The 19,677-nt window shown below is 45.4% G+C and overlaps 1 protein-coding gene across 1 annotated transcript in view; it reads right to left on the reverse strand.

Moving 5' to 3' along the window:
- Positions 1-15,852: 15,852 nt before the first annotated feature.
- Positions 15,853-19,677, reverse strand: part of TTLL11 (tubulin tyrosine ligase like 11) — a 38,272-nt gene continuing 34,447 nt past the window's right edge. Inside the window, exon 9 of the mRNA XM_088525366.1 lies at positions 15,853-16,771. Within this exon, the coding sequence (XP_088381492.1) occupies positions 16,485-16,771 (287 nt within the window). The 3' untranslated portion in view covers positions 15,853-16,484. The remainder of the gene's footprint in view (positions 16,772-19,677) is intronic.

A 19,677-nucleotide genomic window follows, 5' to 3' on the forward strand; every position in this document is an offset into this window, starting at 1 on the left:
CCACCCCTCCCCCAAGGGGGGGCGGGTCCGTGCCAAAAAGCCACAGGGGATGGAGCAAATGAGGCTTGGGCTGAGAAGCAGAGACAGGTAAGAGCAACAGCTACAGCATGCCAGGAAGTAGCTCTAGGCCCGCTCCCCGGGACCTGCCCTCAGTGACCGTGCCTTCCTGCGGCCTTGCCGGAGCTGGGCCAGCACAACACGCTGCTCTGCAGCAGGCCCTGCGCGGCAGCAGCCACGACAGCCGGGCCCTGGCTCCTGCTGCTGCACACCCAGCTCCTGGCATCCCACACATGCGCCTTCTGAACGTGTCACTTCTTTTGTCTTACCAGGAAAAGTGCAGAAACTTTGGAGGAGAGTCATTAAAACCCAGGGTAGCCCGAGCACCTCTGCCTCATTAACATTGCCGTAATTAGCTCCTCTGAGAGAAGGAGGCAGACAGACTGGCTGCCTCAAACGTCTCAGAATGTGCAGGGCGCCTGTGGCTATTCCTGTGCTCGCAGACGGTGGCTCAGCAGTGACAGAGGCTCTGGATCCAACCCCATCCCTGGGGCCTGCAGATTCCCAACAGTGCGAGCATGCCAGGCCTTGGATCACCTGGCTGCCCTAGGCACACAGAACTGGCCCCTTCTTCTCCAAGCAGAGAAGGAAAAACACATCTAGGCTGAAGTCCTCCCTCTAGCTTTTGCCTTCCCTCTCACACCTGCAACACACTGCATGAAGTCACCCACATTTAATCACATTGGGTCTTTAGGGTAAGAGCTCTGCAGCCCATCGTGCTGTACCCAGCATCATGCCTGCAGCACCTGCCCTCACCCAAGCACTGGGAAGGTGCATCAGCTCCACACAAGAGTCACATAATAAAAGGGAGCATTTCCATTACAGGAGTTATAAGTAAACATTCCTGACTCACCAAACTCTCGCTCTTACTGCTCCTGTGCCAGATCAAGGTGGAGTTTCTGAAACAGCAGCATCCATTTCAGCACCTTTCCAAAGCCCACACAGCAGCAACTGCTCCCACCAGCCTTCCCTGCACAGTCCACTAGAGCCCTTGAGATCCTCCAGGCATGAAGTGCCTGACATCCGCGCACCTAAAGCTAACTCCAGCTCATGACACACCTGGGCAGTGAAACTATGGATCTAGGGGCAGTTTGAACCATTTGTCCCAGCTATAGGATAGCACTGCAGATCCCCTGAGCCTCTGCCACCTGCCTGGTGCTAGGCACTGCAGTGACACAGCGCGACAATCCAACAAAGCTCCCTCTGTGCCAACGGCCCAGGCCCTGCCGCACAGTGGGCTTGGGAAGATCTGCCTGTGTCCATTCCACCTGCTCCACCAGCCCCTCCTCTGCCCAACGGCCTCTTCCCTAGTGACACCAAACTAACTGGGCTAGGCAGCTCTTGTGCCTCTGAATTTAAACTTTGCTGGGTTTGAAGGCTGAGAGGGAAAAAAAAAAAAAAAACAGCCCAGGAAACAGAATCTCAGCAAATGCTGCAAACAGGGATTAGTCAGTAACGCCTTGATTCGACTAAAACCTCTCCCAAGGTCTCTGTTACGGCTTCATTACAGCAGAGCTCAATTCTCAGCTGTAAACACCAAGAATATCTCAGTGTACTTGGCAGCCCGGCTGCAGCCATTCCCAGCAAGTTCAAAACATAGAACGTCAGAAGGGCAAGGCTGCAAGAAGTGAGACTCTGAATTGCAAATCAGCAGCCAGAATGACACAGGGAATATAGGGCCAGGAAGCCTGGGGACTGTGGATGTGTTTGAGTGTTTTAATCTGGAGAGTCATTTTAGACTCATCAGCATTAATAATGTTCTAATAATCGCACCCTTACAGAATTAATATCAAATTTAGCATGAACAAGTCAATAGACTGTCGGCTGCTCAGAGTCAGCCCCTTGTGCCCCACAGCCAGAGAGCAGCAGAGCCGCCACTTAGAAGAGGGGATTCAACCACAGACCCCGGACAACTACAGGCAGGGTGTCCCGCTTCCTCCATGCTGCAGCCTCAGTCTTGCTGCACAGCCTGAGGAGAGGAGCAGTTGCTGCTCCCCAGGGCACCTGCAGAAATCAGATCCCCTCACCACAAAGCAGGACCTGCCAATCTTCTCAAACTCAACGAAGCTCCAGGCTTTCAGCACCTTCGCCCTGATTTCAAATGTGAGAGTCCTGCCTGGCCACCCAAGCAAGGCCAAAGCCACAGGCAGCAAGTCTGTCATGGCCAACGTTACAGCAACACTTTACTCAAGCCTGAACGGCAAGAAAGAGCCTTTCTATTTCAGCAGAAGAGAGGCAGGGAGACAGCAGAGCACAGGCAGGTTCGTAGCTAAGGAGGGCAGGGACAGATGTATCTTGTTCTCTGCTCCTCTGATAATTCTTGCTCCTATCAAACATCTTTCAGTCACAGTTTTCCAAGCCTTTCACAAGCAACCAGTTCCCCCCGCCCAACTCTAGTCAGGCGAATGTCGTCATTCTTATTTTTACAATCATGGACATGCAGTAAGAGCACAACTTTCCCAAGGCCTCTAGCAAGCTACAAAAGCCAAACAGCTGATTTCCCTCCCTCCCCCTTCCATGTGCAGCCTCCAGCCCACGCACACCAGCCCAAGCCTCAGAGCAAACATCCTCTGGAGAAGTAATTCAAAGTAGACAGTAAATAAACCTCAAAAGCTCGGCCCCAGAGACCAGGGGAAGCACAGCCGCTCACTGCCAGATAAGTCAGTAATGACACGGGAGAGGAAAAGAGGGGCCAAAAGAACAGGAGTCATTAGTGGAAACTTGTTATTTTTGCTAATTAGATCATTATCTGGGACCTGCTATTGATGTTGCTATTTTAGCTCCTCTTGCCTTTCACAACTTTGTTTCATCTGCCTCTCAACTCCTCACATTCTTCCCCATTCTCAAGAATGAAGACGGACGCAGGTCGGCAGCCAAGCCCTAGGTGGAGATGCTCGGTTGCTCTCAGGCCTGAGCCCAGCCCTGCAAACAGCGGCCCAGCACCACGCACACAGCCTGGAAGAGCCCAAGCTCCATGCAGGAGCAGGCCAGCCACTGCAAGGCTCAGAGGCTGCGCTTCCTCCCACCAACAAACTCTTCCTTGCCCTTAAAACCCCAGCACCTACTGTCACAGGCTACAGAAGTCATGTTGTTCTGGGAGAGGGCTAGCTCCTCTGCAGGAACTCTTTCCAAAGGCTGTCTGGCTCAGTGCATATATTACTAGCCCAACCCAGGCGTGCCAGGCGGTACGTCTCCCGGCCCCACATGCTCCTGCAGTACAGGGCTGTGCTGGGAATTGGGTGCTGTCCCCTGTTCAGAGGTGGCTACATTGCGCTGCTGGGGCAAGTGGCACTTAACTTCTTTGGACCTTTAGGTATCTGGGGAGCAGGGGATAGGGAAAGGCCACAAAAGGCAACAGGTTACTCTGCAGTATGTATAATTAACATCACTTTGCAAAGTAAGTGAAGTGTTATGCACAGCGTTCCCCAACCCTCCTCCTCTCCCCTACACTGTCAGACAGCGCTCTGGCACTGGGCAGATAAATACTGCAGAGTCTGTGTTTGATGCTGCTGCCTCTTTGCAGCTGCTTCAAGCGCTGTCTCTGCAACATGACACGTGGTACTCCCGATTCTTTTACTGCCACTGCTCCATCTCTGTGTGAGGAGCCCACTTTGCAGTCACCAGGCACTGGTTCCTGCTAATACTGCAGAAAAGAGCTCGAACTGGCCCAAGGGCGCAGCTGCTGCGCCACCGGCACACGTGCAGCATGGCCCGGTGTGCTGGCCCGGCTGAGCACAACCAGTAGCAAATGCTCACCCCCAGCACAGATGAAACTTGTTCAGGTTCTGGCCAGTGCTCTGAGCAGGTAACTTCCACTAAGTGCCCGAGCGGCCACACCGGCAGCAAGAGCTCTCTTTGCTCAATGTCAGGCCTATGCTGAACTGAGCTCATGACCCCAAAAGATGTCAAACAGCACAGTGCCCACACCAGGCAGCACTTTCTTCTCCAGTCACATCAATAGCTCCTATCTGCAAAGGCACCTATGTGAGCTATGTGCAAAGGCAGCACCCCTAGCTCTGTGGCAATACGCAAAAGAGAACACAGATCCCTGCATGGAAGCCACCTCCAGCTCTCAAAGTGTAGTATAAAATGCCAACTCCAACCTGTGTAAGTAGAGAAGCCTCCAGGCGGCTGCGGTGGAGGTGGGCAGGAGCAAGCTACATGCTGCTTTCATTTAACGTGCCACACCACCTCTGTCTGGCTCTATCAGGATCCAAGCTGCTCACAGAGCCAGTTTTGAGACAAACTCCCTTCACTCAGGGACAAAAGCTTCCCAGTTTGTCATTATGTACCCTGCACTGTTATTGATCTTACAGAGACATCAGATTAGGTTATTTGGTTATTAATAAGGGAGGCTGGGGGGAAGAGAGAGGAAGAGCAGGGCACCCGTATAGATTTCTGCAGTCTCCTGACTTCTGCTGCTTCCTGACAGCAAACACCATTTCTTTTCACATTAATAATACTGATGCAGATCCTTTACATTATCAGATTTTCCCATTGCTGGTATGAGCTAAAACTGAATAAACTCGACCATTTGATTTTTGTGCCACATCTTCAAGAAATGAAACCTGAACAACAGAGGTCCCAAGCTGACTTTGATTTATTACAGTCACAGAATTTTGCACCTGGAATCCGTATTCCTCCCTCATCACTCTGAACTAAGAACAATGTTGCGGTGAGACTTGGACAGAAAAGAAAATAAGAAAAAAAGAAATATGAGGTTAAAGACTTGGTCTACGATCTGCACATCAGTACAGCTTCTTGCCCCTGAGGTGATTATTACATCTGGGGCTGGTTGCCACTTACTTGCTAGAACATCTGACACAGACCTACAGAAAGGCTGTTATACTTCTGCTGATGAGGGGGAAGAGGAAGGAATTTTTAATTTCCATAATAGACTTTTGATAGGCTCCTTTACAGCAATTTCGTACCATTGCTACCCCCCACCTGAAGCAAAACATCAGAAACAGCAATTAAAAAGCAATTGTTTCTGCCATTAGAACTTAAAAATTAGTAATTTCCCATAGAGCCACCCAGGCCAAAAGATAAAAGCACAGCAGCTGGGGCAGCCCGTGACACCAGTGCTTCTTTGCTAAGAGATGGCTGAAGGCACAGGTACCCAGACATCTTCATGACTGCCCTGTTTGCAATCTAGGCACGCGCAGGCAGCGTGCAGAGCAACATCTCAGCACCCTGTCCATAGGCAGCTCCTCCCTGGTACTGCTACTTGCTTTGGCTGGGGCTTGTAGCAAGGTAAGGCCAAGTGTCTGGCACTCCTGTGCTCAGGACTTCTACAGCACGCTGCCATTTAGCTTTTCTTGACCTTTTCTGCAAGCCCATCTGCATTCTCTCACTGAGCTCTGTTTAAAAAACAAACACACAACCCCAGCTGCACAAAGAAATAAAAGTGCATTCTAATAAATCACTTCAAACTTAAAAGATGCCATTTGCTATTAGCAAACACTCCAGGCCTGCAAGTGAAGGTAATTCAATATGATATGCTTGGGCATGCAAGGTAATAGGTTTCAGCTGAATACCATGTGATACAATCTCTTCAATGGGAGGTTAAATGAGGCTGAGACACAGACCAGATGGATTTATCTGGATACTGTTGATTTTTTTTTTCTGCTCTGCCTGCCTAAGGTGAAGTGAAGGTAAGCAAGGCAGAAACAAGCTAAAAGAAAAACAGGAGCTGTACTACATGGTACTGGGCAGGGCTGGCACGTCTGCTCAGGATTTGATCCTGCTGAAATGAATTGCGCAATCAGTAGGGGGCTCACAAGACAGTACACAGGGAAGGAATTAAACCAAAAACGATCACTTCACTGAAAAACAACTTTTGACAAAAAAAATAACCCAGAGTACAGAGCAAGATTAGACCAGTCTGCCTGAAGTGCAGATGTAGACACCTTGATTGTTAGATGCTGGTAATACTTAGGACCCTAAATGCCATCCCTAATCCACAAAGGACCCCTGCAACACATAAATGAATTGGATCAGACCTATGTCACCACAGAAGTCCAGCCACATCACTTCTTGCCACTCCTTGTGTGGAAAGCACCATAATCCTCACCAAGGCAGGATTGTTTTTCTTCTGCTGCATCCTCCTAAACTGCAAGAGTTGCTGCAATGTGATCCCTGAATCATAGAATCATAGAATGCTTAGGGTTGGAAGGGACCTCTAGAGATCATCTAGTCCAACCCCCCTTCATACGCAGGGACACCTAGAGCACGTGGCACAGGACTGCATCCAAGCGGGTTTTGAAGATCTCCAGAGAAGGAGACTCCACAACCTCTCTGGGCAGCCTGTTCCAGTGCTCTGTCACCCTCACTGTTAAGAAATTTTTCCTTAAGTTCCTATGGAATTTTTGATGTTTCAGTTTCCAGCCATTTCCTCTAGTCCTATCAGTGGCCACCACTGAAAAGAGACCATGACCGTCCTCTGCACTCCCTCCCTTGAGGTATTTATATACACTGATTAGATCCCCTCTCAGCCTTCTCTTCTCCAGGCTGAACAGGCCCAGCTCCCTCAGCCTCTCCTCATAGGGCAGATGTTCCAGGCCCCTCATCATCCTTGTAGCCCTGCGCTGGACTCTCTCCAGCAGCTCCACATCCCTCTTGTACTGTGGAGCCCAGAACTGGACACAGTTCTCCAGATGCGGCCTCACCAGGGCTGAGTAGAGGGGCAGGATCACCTCCCTCGACCTGCTGGAGATGCTCTTCTTAATGCAGCCCAGGATTCCATTGGCCTTCTTGGCCACGAGGGCACATTGCTGCCTCATGGTCAACTTATCATCCACCATGACACCCAGGTCTTTCTCTGCAGAGCTGCTCTCCACAAGGTCGGTCCCCAGCCTGTCCTGGTGTCTGGGGTTATTCCTCCCCAGGTGCAGGACCTTGCACTTGGCCTTGTTGAATTGCATGAGGTTTTTCACCGCCCAGTTGTCCAGTCTGTCCAGGTCCCTCTGGATGGCAGCGCAGCCCTCTGGGGTATCGGCTACTCCTCCCAGTTTCGTGTCATCAGCAAACTTGCTGAGGGAGCACTCTGTGCCTTCATCCAGGTCATTGATGAATAAATTGAACAGGACTGGACCAAGGACTGACCCCTGGGGGACCCCACTAGCTACAGGCCTCCAACTAGACTCTGCACCGCTGATCACCACTCTCTGGGCCCTGCCATCCAGCCAGAATCACCACATCCTGCACAGCTGCGGAGGTGCTCCTGGGCCTGGGGGGTGAGGCCCAGGGCTGCCAGGGACAGCGCTGCCTACACAAATCGCATGGCCTGGAGCAATCACAGTCGAAAGCCCAGCCGGCCCTAGCAGCCTGCAAGACGAGGCTGCCCGGCTCACGACTACTGCATCGGCACAGGCTGCTCTGTCTGGGCAGTCTTTGCTGCCAAAGCACTTCTCCCCATGCAGGTATTGCCGCATACGGATTAGAGCTCTGCAGAGGGAGTCCATTAGGAGGGCAAAACTAAATAAATAAACATCACTTTTCCCTCAGTTTTCATATTCTCAAACTTTCAACATCTCAGCTGATTAGGTGGGAACTGAATCCAAACACTCTTTTTGCCCAATTTGCTCAAATTTTTGCTTCAAGATGCTGAAAACCAGACATTAGTGCTTGGATTTGTGAGTTTTTGGTTGAAAACCCAAAACACTATCATAAAAAAAATAAATTTCCCATGTGAGAGTTTTCTTTTTCTTCCTTATAACAGAGCTACTCCACAGTGATTTGCTACCAAAACCCAAATTTGTCTTAAAGCTTAGAGACATTAGTGTAGAAAGGGAAATAGTTTTAAACATTGCCTAACACAGTCTTAGCTGCAATCCATTTCATTTATTTGTATGGAGAAGGGGGCTCATTTTGTTCTAATCCACATACCACTCAGGTATGAACAGATAAGGTCCTTAGAAGAGCATCGAGCTTTTGCAGCCAAGAACACGATTATCTCCACCACACAGAGATGGGATCCATCCCTGCCCTCAGAGCAGCTGAGCAGAGGGAGGGCAGGTCACTGGCAGGGACACAAGCTGCTTTCGAGGGGAGTGACTGTGCCCCTGACAGTGCCCCTTTTAATATTTTGTGCTGATGGCAACTCCCACACTTTGTAAACAAGGGAAATTATAGTGTCAGTTAAATACCATGCTTGACTTCATTTAATAGAAAGCACATTTTCCCAACATTAGGGCACAGCAGTGCCTGAGCAGAGCTAATGACTTCCGAAGAAGAGTGCAAGGGCAAGGGAGCCCCATCCCTGGAGGCTCTGTAACGGGCCCCAAAGGCACGCCGCTCTGCTGCTCTCTACTAGTCAAGACAGCTAAGGTTTAGCTGCAGGTAAGTGACAATAGCTCTGTAAAGTCACCCCCTCCAAAGCCTCTCATTTATTATGGCCATAGACACAGTATACAGTGGAGACCTGGAGACTGGGTATTTTCTTGCTGTAATCTCTTATCGAACAACTTTCACTGTAGCCTAGAAGACAGTCAGCTAGTCTCAGGAAAGGAAGCCTTGGAGAGTGAGAGCTCTCCCTCCACACACTGGGGACACCTGAGGCTCTAGACTAGTACAGTAACCTCATGCAGAGGGAAAAGGTGGGCACAGAAGAGGGCTCCAGCCAAAACTGCAGCTGACCACTGCGAAGCATCTTGCCTGTGCTCTTCAACCAAGCTGGCTAATGCTGAGGCTCTCTGGGTGCTCCCATTGCACTGCTGCTGGAGGCCTCTGCTTTTAAGTAAACTGACTCAGAATAGAGCTGTGCTCTTATATCTTCCCCTGCAAACCTATGCATCAAAAAGAAAGGGGAACACATCTCTTTCCCACACAAAAACAAGTTTGAAAGCAGAGACAGCTAACAAAGACAGTAATTGAGCAGCAGCACTACTAGAGACACAAACATAAAGATAGATAGTGACAGCACCCACATATTTTAGGACAGTTTTCTAATTAGTCAGCACACTTGAGTGCTTGCTATAGAACTTCTATTCTCTTGCTGGCAGAGACGCACTACCAGTCATGATAATCAACATCTCCAAAAGGAGGTAACAACTGTACAAAGTCATTGCCCAAGAAAAGCCGGTGCTCCGTTTGAACTTGGAGCAGTCTGTTCTTGCTCGGGGGGCAGCAAGCAGCACAATGGAGCATCTTCAGAAAGAACTGCCAGGTGCTGGGTGGAGAAACAGCCTCCATAAGGAGCTGCCTCCACCACAACCGCTGCAGCGCAGCACAGCGCCTGCGTGAGGCACTTCCCTTTATCACTGTGCAGAAAGCTACCTATCATTTTATGGCAGTTAAACCAGTAAGGGAAGAGTCTACATGACAGCAAAGCACTCTTAAGCACCAGGCTAAGCAGCTTGGGCCAGTGCCAGTCGGTGGCTAAACATACACTTTCCTTGTCATCAGGAGCAGGGAGGAGATGAGTCCTTGTCCTGTGGCAGCCAGGAGACATCACCTGCAGCACTTCAGCGTCCAGCAGCCCCTGTCAATATAAAATGATGTCGCAGTCTGGGCAGAAGCCAGACAGAACCACCAAAACATGGAGAGAATAAAGGCGATCCTCACCAGCAGAGCTGCACAGAACAGGACAGAGCATCTCTGGAGCCTGCATGCCTGGCCAGCTTGCCTGCAGTTTGTTCTTGACAACAAACTGGCACAAGACATCTTTAAACAAAGCAGCTGCTCAGGAATTTGGGACATCAGGCTGGCATAAGCTGCAGGTTAGCAAGGCAGAGGGATGGGCATAGGACTCGTTTCTGACAGTGAGCTGGCAACAAAGGCCACAAGAAGCCTGCTGCAGTGTGGGACTACAAATATGCACGGCCACAAGAGCACAGAGAACAGCTATTCCCAAGCGTCTTTAAAAGGAAGCACTTAATAACCAATGCTGAAATTACTGAGCTCGCTAATGGGAGATTTTTACAACCGTTTTGTAAACACACAAAATAGAGACTAAGGCAGCCACGTACATGAATGACAGATCTGCTTGTTCGTCACAGAAATTGGAACAGCTACAAAAAGCATTTGGACTGTAGCAGGTCTGTGGTAGATCCACCCACATAACTGAGATGCTGAAGATAAAGGCATCCAGGAGTGAGCAAGTCTGTGCTAACTTCCACCACTGCTTTCCAGGTACACACAGCATGGACCTGGGTATCCAGCTTGCTACAGAGACAAGGCCTTGGGACAAGGCACTGTTAGAGGAAACAGAAGCAGAAAGACATGATCGACCTAAAGCCCCACATTCCCCTCCAGCTGCCTGGGCCTGCAGGGGAGCTCAGCTACTGGGAAGAGTGTGACGTTCTTCAGATAAAACTTCTCCATAAAGCAACTCTTTGTAAAATGAGCCATATCATTGAAAACCATGGGTTTCAATAATCTAACTTCACAATAACACCAGAAATCATCAGGACAAGGAGAGGGATAGGGATAGACGTTCAGTTCTCCCCTCCTTCATAATGACAATGGGAGGGAAGGGAGGGCAGATGTCCCAACAGCTTCTCCCTATTTCAAACTAGTTGATAGCACAGGAGCACATCTGCAAGCTCACAGAGCTGTCAAACTATTGTGAATCGTCCCACAGGGCAAGCAGGGCTTCTGCAGTCTGTGTCCTCATGGATGGAGGCCAGTAACAACTAGAAGGAAGTGACTTATTTCATTCAGGACTATACAATCACAAACCTAGCAGCTGATAAATATTATTCGGAGAGCTGTCTGACATATTAAGTAGATACTACTAAATAGTGTTAACATACATAATGTTAGGTTAAGTTAGGATCCTGAATTAGTCAGCACCTGAGGGATATGCTCAAAACGAACATCTCTGCAAAACAAGAGATGCGAAGTGATTATTAAGACTTAACCTCTTTCCTCTGCCTGGGTAAAGGCCTTTGGCAGAGTGCACGGCTCTGATGTCATCTGCATAGAAATACAAATTTCCTCGGTATTTCTTTATGCTTTCCCACCACTTTCACTGCAGACTATCTGGAAATTGCATGCACACCAGAGAAAATCTAGCTTTTTGGGTTCCCCCAGTAATCAGGGCTTTGGGCAGTTGCAGATATGTTGACAGCCATGGTCCGGCTAGGTGGAGCTCAGGAATACAACCAAACCAGAAGTGATTCCAGCTTCCATGTTTCAAACACGCAGTTAACTGACAAGAACATCGAGGCCATAAGAAGTTCAATATTCCAGTTTCAAAGTTAGTTTACCAACATGTTTTCAAACAGCCTTAATACACACATACATACACAATCCTTCAATGGATCCCAAGCACTCATTTGAGCCCACTTGTAATGCATTCTGCACAGGGTCCTCTAATGCATCTGTGTGGCAGAAAGGCAACTGCCACGCATTAACTCAGTGAACTATACTGAAAAACTATCAAAAAGCTACCTAAGAACAGTGGGCAGGAATTGCTGTTAAGTCCCCTCAGACCAGTTCATTAAGACCAGTGTTTTACATTTCATAGCATTGCTTAATTGAACACACTTCAGATCTACAGGACTAAAGGCATCTTCTTCCATGCCTTAAATTGTTAACATTTAAGCAAACAATAACAAAAAAATAAACCGTGCCAATGCCATCCGGGCCCCCTCCTCGGTGCGGCAGCCGTGTCACAGCCCACCCCCGCCCCGGGACTGCCCTTCCTCTGCTTCTCTGGACACCATTTCTCGCGCCCTCCAGTCCCTTTTAGTCTCTTGCGGTTAGTTTCCACGTGCGTTGAGCAATAAAATTCTCCCAACATTTATAGGCAGAAGCACGTTTGCCAATACAAAGAGAAAATCGCACTTTGAGGCATACTCACAGGAGCGCGCCGCGGCCGCCGCCCCGCCCGCACGGCGGCAGTTAACGGCCGTTGGGCGCCGGGTAACGGTCGCCGAGGGAAGCTTCCAGAACCGCCCCCCCCCCCCCCCGGCTCCGCTGCCGCAGTTAGACGGCGCATTTATTTAAATAACTCAACGCATTTATTGAAAATAATTAAAAATGAGTAAATAAAAATGCCACACAAAGACATTTTACCAACCACTTGCAGCTTTTATTTTACACCGCAGTGTTCTCCACACCAGCAACGTTTGACAGCAGCCAATGCCAAGTGCTCAACTCAGGGAGAAAACGCGCATGGCTAGTGGCACAGGCGGGCAGGGGGCATTTGAAGGGGGTCAAAACATCAGCGGAATTAAAGTGCAAAGCTTTGAAAGCAGAGTGGGGAGGAAAATAAATGAAAAAAACAGCAGTGGCATTTGCTGTTTGCATGAGCAGTGCGAGGCGGTGTTTTTGTCACTCAGCGAGTGTTGGTGCTGCAGCAGCAGCCATCCCGTTTGCATCACCACACTAGGCCATTACGGAAGCACAAATGCATAGGAGAGGGCACGCTAATGTCTGCCCTTGAAATAAATCACCTTTGGGACACCTACACGAATGCCCCCAGCCCGGGGCAACTTGAGGAATCCACAACACAAACCAGTGTGTCCAAGACACCGAAGAGGCTGGAGGCAGGGCAGAGGGCCAGCACTCCCCTCTATGCGTCTTTCCCATCGGGCTCAGAAAAGTCTGAAGCTGATGTGTCCACAAGGCCTGATGTGCTCTGACACCACAGAAGACAGAGCAGGAGAGATTCCCCTTCCAAACCAAGACGCTCGGCTTACGGAAAAGGTCGTAGAACAAGGCGGGAAGTTAAGCTATGGGATCCAGCCAAACTGAGTGCAGCAGTTTGATGGCAAGCGGAAAAAGCAGAACCAGGAGATTAAGAGGAAAAACAACAAAGCATGATGGAAAAGAAAATAAGTTACAGGATCCCAGTAGTATGTAGGAACATATTGTCATGGTCTGTCCCCCAGCAATCAGGGCCGGGTCAGACCCTGGGCTGGCTACAAGCAGAGGCACTTCCCAAGAGACTGGTTTGCAGACCACGGCAGGCATTTTGCTTCCTAGCAAGCAAACACGAGCGAGCAAGCACAGTGCTGGATGGGGCCTGCTGCACATCCTTATGAAATTGCAGGTTTTGTCCATAACTTACAGCTCACAAAAGAGCAACAGGATCCAGGCACCATCCTAGGCAGCTTCTCCTAGGATTTTAATGCTCGGAGTGCTTCCATAATCAACAACATAGCAGCAATGTCCCTGGCACACCTGCCAAATCACCACAGACCTCCTGTCCCTCAAGCCACTTGCACTTGAGCGTGAGGATATTCACATGCCCTCATTTTGAAAGGACTATACAAGTGTTATTTCTTTAAAAACACAGAGAGAGAAGAACCCTCCTCAAGCACAAGTACTTCCAAGCCCGGGGCTGAAGCCAGGATTGGCACAACCATAGGGGTAGAGCAGGTAGCAGGAGCCACCCCTAGGGCACCGGGTGGAGGAGCCTAGACCTGGGAAGCAGGTGAAATGGGGGCTCCCAGCTGAACACAGGTTAATTGTGTGATTAAAGAGCACCTCCCTCTGCAGCTGGTTTTTACTGAAAGCAACCAGAACTGTACAGCAAGTGACCTGATCCACCTGGCTGTGTTCAATAATCTCAGAGTGGCTCTGACATGGCCAGTGGAGAGTTTGGGCAAGTTCAGGCAGAATATAAATTTCAAGTAATTCAGACTAAAACGGCTCTGGCTAAATGCAGAGGCAGAATTCAGCTTAAAATCTAACAGAGAGTCACCTACTGTCTTTAGGCACATGCAAGTGAGATACAAACCTAGAGGGAAGGGATCTGTCTGGACTGAAATTCTGGACTCAGATGCCTCAAATATGCTTTATGGTTTTAAGTGATTTATTTTGATATAGATGCAGTGGGAAACACCAGCCCCAATGTGTCTGATAAGAGAAAGATTCACTAGCCTGCAGTGATCATGTATGCTCCTAAATGGAATTCTGAATGTGCCTTATTTTCTAAAAGGAAGATATAGAAAAGTACTGTCTTCTCTTTTTTTTTTTTATCATTCATTTGTTGTTTCTCCTGCTGACAATGTACCTCAAGATTAACAGATCATCATTAGTGATTAGCATTCATATTCTCAATTAAGCATATCTGGTCATTTTGAGGTGTGCACAGATGACTAACTTAGGGGCTATGTGAAATTGCTAAATGACATTGGGAGGAAATTCCATTAGATGGGAGGGAAGAAATGCTACTTTGTTATTAAATCTCTGAAATACACTCCTATTTTTTCCCCACAGAGAATAATATAGTGTTCAATTTTCCAATTATAACAATATACAAACACTGGATTACTGGATAAAGAAAACTGAATATTTTGACTATTTTACAAGGGACCTCCATATTAGGAGATAAATTAGGTACAATGCTTGATTTATAGCCTCTGTATGAACAGGTTAAAAAAATCTGCATCATCAAAAGATGATCAAAATAGAGAGAGATCTTATCAATGTTCATTATATACAATAGTTAATTTATTTTACCTAGATATCAAGATAACTGCTGTACAGTAGCAAAAAAATTGTATTTTAGGGCATGGGTTGTACTACTCGAAAGCTCTAAGGAAAGGCATTCACATTTGTAACATCTCAAATCCTACTCTTCTATAAGTCTGTCTCTACAGGACATCAATCACAAAATGAGAGGAACTGTAAGCTATTTTCTAGTAACACACTGCCAATCGAAAGACAAATGTCAGATGTCACAAAATGAGAAGTAACCATTTTTCAACTTGTGAATGTCTTCAGATATATTACAATTAAACTGCGAAAAAAATGACCCTTTCAGCTTCATTTGTTCTGACAGATGCCAAATGTTGTAGTTTGGCATTTTATCTTCATACTGCAATAATCTTTATGAAACTTAACCAAAGCTGAGGGCAGCGGCATTAGTCTATAATCATTCTCTTTACTGTATAATACATAAAATTTCAAACAGTCTAGCCATTATAGAAAATAGATTACTACTATTTCTATCTGTGTTAAGGACAAGACAAGAGGATAAAGGTGGTACTTCTGCATCTGATATTAATATATTTTGGGTGTTACTGTTTCTTGTGGCCTCAGCTTGACTTCTACATCATGCAGCCTTGCTTGGTATGATTGCTACCACATGAAAAAAAGTATGCTACTTAAAACTAAAAATCAAGAATGTAAACTCCAAACCTTTACTGAATTCACTCGATATTATGTATACATTTAGTCCATAGCATCAAATGGATGTAAAGATTCTAAATCCTCTGCACTGAAAATGCACTTCTTAGAAAATCATTTTTAAAGCCTTGACTAAACAGCCCTGAAGTGCCAGCATATTCAGGTCCTTTCAATTATCCTAATGTCTCTACTTAGGACCCCCCCAAGTGTGATTATGGAAAGTCACGGTTTATTTCTTTAAAAGAAAATACTCTATATAACTCCTTCAAAAAAGCTATAATGGTATAGTCCTACATTCTTGACAAAATATCCTGTTGCATAATGCAGTTCTAATTTCTAGACAATTATACTGTTACCTAAGGAAAAAATAAATAAATAAAAATAGAAAGAGCATACACAAATCTACTTTAAATGCTATTGCAGGTCCAAATAGGATAGTAAACAGCCAAAACCAAACGAAAATAAAGCTCAATCCTAGAATCCTGAAGCCTGAAATCAGTGACTGATTTCACTGGACTCTTAGTTCACTGGAACTCTTAGGCCTTTACACTGCAAAGAGGCTCTTACAGAGCTCTTTGCAGAAGCAGAGCTCTTTGAAGACAAAAACAGCACTTGACTTACCAAATAAAGTTAATTTTTCTGTGAGTAAGTGCAGGCTTATTGGCTCTCTGAAAGCAAAATGGGTAAACAGCTTTAGTGTTTCTTTAAAAAATTAACAGTAGTTGTCATGGCAAAGTCATGTATGAAGAAATAGAAGCAAAATATTACGATTTTAATGTTTTAGGATTAATTTAAAATATGAATGAAATACATATCTGTAGTAAATAAATAAAATCAGTATTGATACCAACAAATTCAGTACAGTCTACCAAAAAAGATGGTCAAGACATAAATTTTGACCACATACATCATTCGAGGCGTTAGCTTGCCAAAGCACGCGGCTGGCATTCAGACTGCAGATCCTTTCTTCGTTTCCACGATACATCCAGTGCATAGAAAGCAACATAATTCCTTTCATGTAACTTGCCTCAATCAGTGCAACCAATCTCATGATGCTGGTTATCAACTCCTTATTTGTTCTGTTGTTTGTCTTCATGCATGGTTTTTTATACAAGCAGAATAAAGACAGTTTGTCACTCGAGGTGTACCCAGGAAAAGTCATTATTTGTAAATGGAAGCTTGCAATAGACTTTTTGAATAGTGTAAAAAAAGCTGTAAAATAACTGGGACTATCAGATGGAGGAACTCAAGAGTCTGTTTCACCTCCTATCGTACATACCTGGAAATTATTTCTCAATTCCATCAGTCTCCCCCTGCTCTGCCCTGATAAAATAGCACCGTTACTATTGATGGTTTCTATAATCTGCAAGCTTACTAGCTGTAGCCATGCGATTCAGGAGGGGTGTATGAGCAGCTGGTGCAAGTTGAAGTCCATCTGTTGGGCAAGTAACTAGTGCATTTCGGCGCTCTACAATCCCCCGGCCGCAAACCAGGCGCTTCTCATCCAGAACAGCTAGATGGCATTCACAAAAATCAATCAGTGATGCCACTTGCTCAGGAAGTGGGAGTGACTTGTATTTTTTCTGAGCCAGGAAGAAGAAAGCTTCCACAAATGCTTGCCAACACATCCCTGCAAGGAAAAAGAGGGCACAGGAGATTCATAACACAATTCTCCAGAATACTACATTCTTTAAACTAAATATTTTTGTTTCTTCAGAAGCAGGTCCAAATGTGTATGTGACAGGGTATGTACTCATACAATCATGTTAGTTTACATCTTTTGATTTAAACAGTAGTCATCTAGGGCACTCATTAAGAAAAAAAAAAAAAAGTATCTGTCCTTCAAAGACAAAAAGACAACATTTTCTCTGCATATGACACACAAGTCAGATCACACAGTGTTTCAGTACACCAGGTATGCCCAGGCCACTTTATAGATGGATCACATTCTCAATCAATGAGGCTATTCAGAAATAGAGATGGATTTCTGCAAACTGCAGCCTGGCATCCAGAAGAAAACTGCTACAGCAGCAACTGATGTTAAGGTATTGTATAATTAAATTGATGTAAGATCAGATATGATTTCTATTGCTGCAAGGTTAAGCTGAAACCAGATCAAATACATACTATCATATAGAGCTTGAGGGAATAAAATTCACCTCTGTAATGGGTTTTGTTCAGTGTTCCTTTCCGGCTGCTAAGACCGCAGTGTCTATGAATCTTTAGCCTTCTTTTTGGAGGCCAAAGAGGCAAGTTTTTTGTCAGTCACCTTGGAGACTTCAGTAAGGAAGGCAGTTTGCAGTAAAAGCTGGACTGGGCCTTTCTACACCTTCTTGCACAAACGATCTGCATTTTAAATAGCATCCAGCTACATGTTTTACTCCACCTTTACCCCATTCAGAAATCCTGTCTCTACACTTTTTGTAAATGTATTCAACCCTTGTATATGCAAAGTGCAACTTCTCATGGCATAGCCATCAATACTAACTAAAGAACGCTACTACGAATGGGAGATTGGGCACACTGGCCTTCCTCACAGGACAAATGCAAAAGTTGGAACCTGAAAGGTATTCACAGAAGGCTTATTTGATTCATGACATGTAATGGAGGGGGTCGCCAAATACTGGAATGGGTTTTATTTATCAGCAGCTCTCAGAGGTTTCCTACACATCCTCTTTCTTACTTCTTTATTCAAAACACTATCAATATAACCAGTCAGACATAGATTTATAGAAATGAATTGAAAATAAAAGTATCAATCTTGCAATATCAGAATTCTTGGATGAGATGGTAGACAAACAGTTGAAGCATGTTAGAAAGGAAAGCAGAGCGTTGCCCCCAAATTCTGCTATAGCAACACACTGTTCTGCCCCCTTCATGAACAAAAAGGACTCCACAGAAACCGAATGCAGCAGGATGGAATTCTTCAGATGTTGTTTGATCACATCATGCTAATAATATATTAAAACAGGTACTGGAAACAGTGGCTGCATTTTAATGCTAATTATTGTATTTTCAACCTTTAAATAATACCCTGCTTAATTCTTAATCAAGAAGCCAGACCACAAAGCAGCTTTTTAGAATGCCAGCAACATGGAACAGTCATAGTAACTTTGTGTTTAACTCATTTATCCAGTTCGAACATCCACTTTAGAACATTATCTCAAGATGAGATATTGAAATATTTGGATTGTTTAACTTAATGCTGGTGTATTGATACTGCTGGAAAGACATGTTTTAATAATATTACAATTACATTCTGAAGTATAATTGCTCTAAACTAAGAGTGCAGTTTGGGTCACTTTATGATTTTGGCTATAAAAGAGCTTGCAAAAAAATGTTGGTTTATCTGAAAGCAGCAGCTGCCAGCTCAATAAATATTTTATCAGTCATGGTGAGCTACAGGCAGAGACAGCACCTTTGGTAGCAAAAAAAAAGACACTCATGTGAAGCATTTAATGAAAAAGCGTGAAGCTGCTCTTTTATCACAAAAGTAATAGTTATTGTGTTGGTTAAAGCTAAAAGTGGGCCAAATACAAAGCCAAGCCACAGATACCTCGATAAGATTACATACTGGAATGTTACATTTTAGTAATGTTACATTTTAGTGTTGGGTTTTGATTCTTTCATCCCCCCCACACTTTTATTATTACCCAGAAAACATGTAGTTTATTGAGACTTAAAAGAAATCTTTTCAATTCTGGAAGCTCAGTTCCGGGCTTGAAGATTCATCTGCACGTCTATTGTTTTTGTCAGTGAAATTCTATCAACCAGCCTCTTAAATTACTTATGCCCATATTGAAATTCTAAATACAAATACACAAAATTTCCATAGGTGTCAGGTGTTCTGTGGGAAAAACAAACGAAAAACAAATCTAGCTAACTGCTATCTGCAGCACCTGGCAGCTTTTTCAGACCTGTGAAACTGAAGTGACTCTAACCTGCCTAAACTAGCACAGGAATTCCCACAATCAGCCACACTGTGTCCTGTGTGATAATGCATTCATTTTCTCCCTTCTAAACTTAGGAATGGATATATTATTTCCATCAGTCCTTTGAACAGTCTATTTTAATATTTTCCTTGTACCTTATCTGAATTAATATACACAACCTGATTCTTCTTCTATTTTAATCTTTCAAAAAAGACTCAGGAGTATATACATTGCTGTCTTTGTCCTTGTTTCCATCATCATATTAGACATTTAATACTAAGGAGATGGGTGGACTGGATTTTCTTTTTATTTTACTAAAGAATAAGCAAAATCTAAGCATTGGTTTATAACATAAGAACGTTTAACTATTAAAAATGATAATTAAGAAGGTTACTTACCCTTAAAGATTTGGATTTAAATCCTTCTGTATATCGCCAAGACAGTTGCAGTAAGTTACCTGCAGCACCTTGATAGGAACCCCCACCTCACTGCTCTATGAGGTTTATTATTGACAGTTTTTTTTTTTTTTTTTTTTTTTTTTTTTTTTTTTTTATGAAACACAGCTCTTTATAAGTACAAGACTCAGGAACTAGCTTAATACCTG

This window comes from Tinamus guttatus, unplaced genomic scaffold (genome assembly GCF_059628265.1).
Source record: "Tinamus guttatus ecotype Peru unplaced genomic scaffold, ASM5962826v1 Tinamus_guttatus_pri_ptg000226l, whole genome shotgun sequence".
Lineage (NCBI taxonomy): Eukaryota > Metazoa > Chordata > Aves > Tinamiformes > Tinamidae > Tinamus > Tinamus guttatus.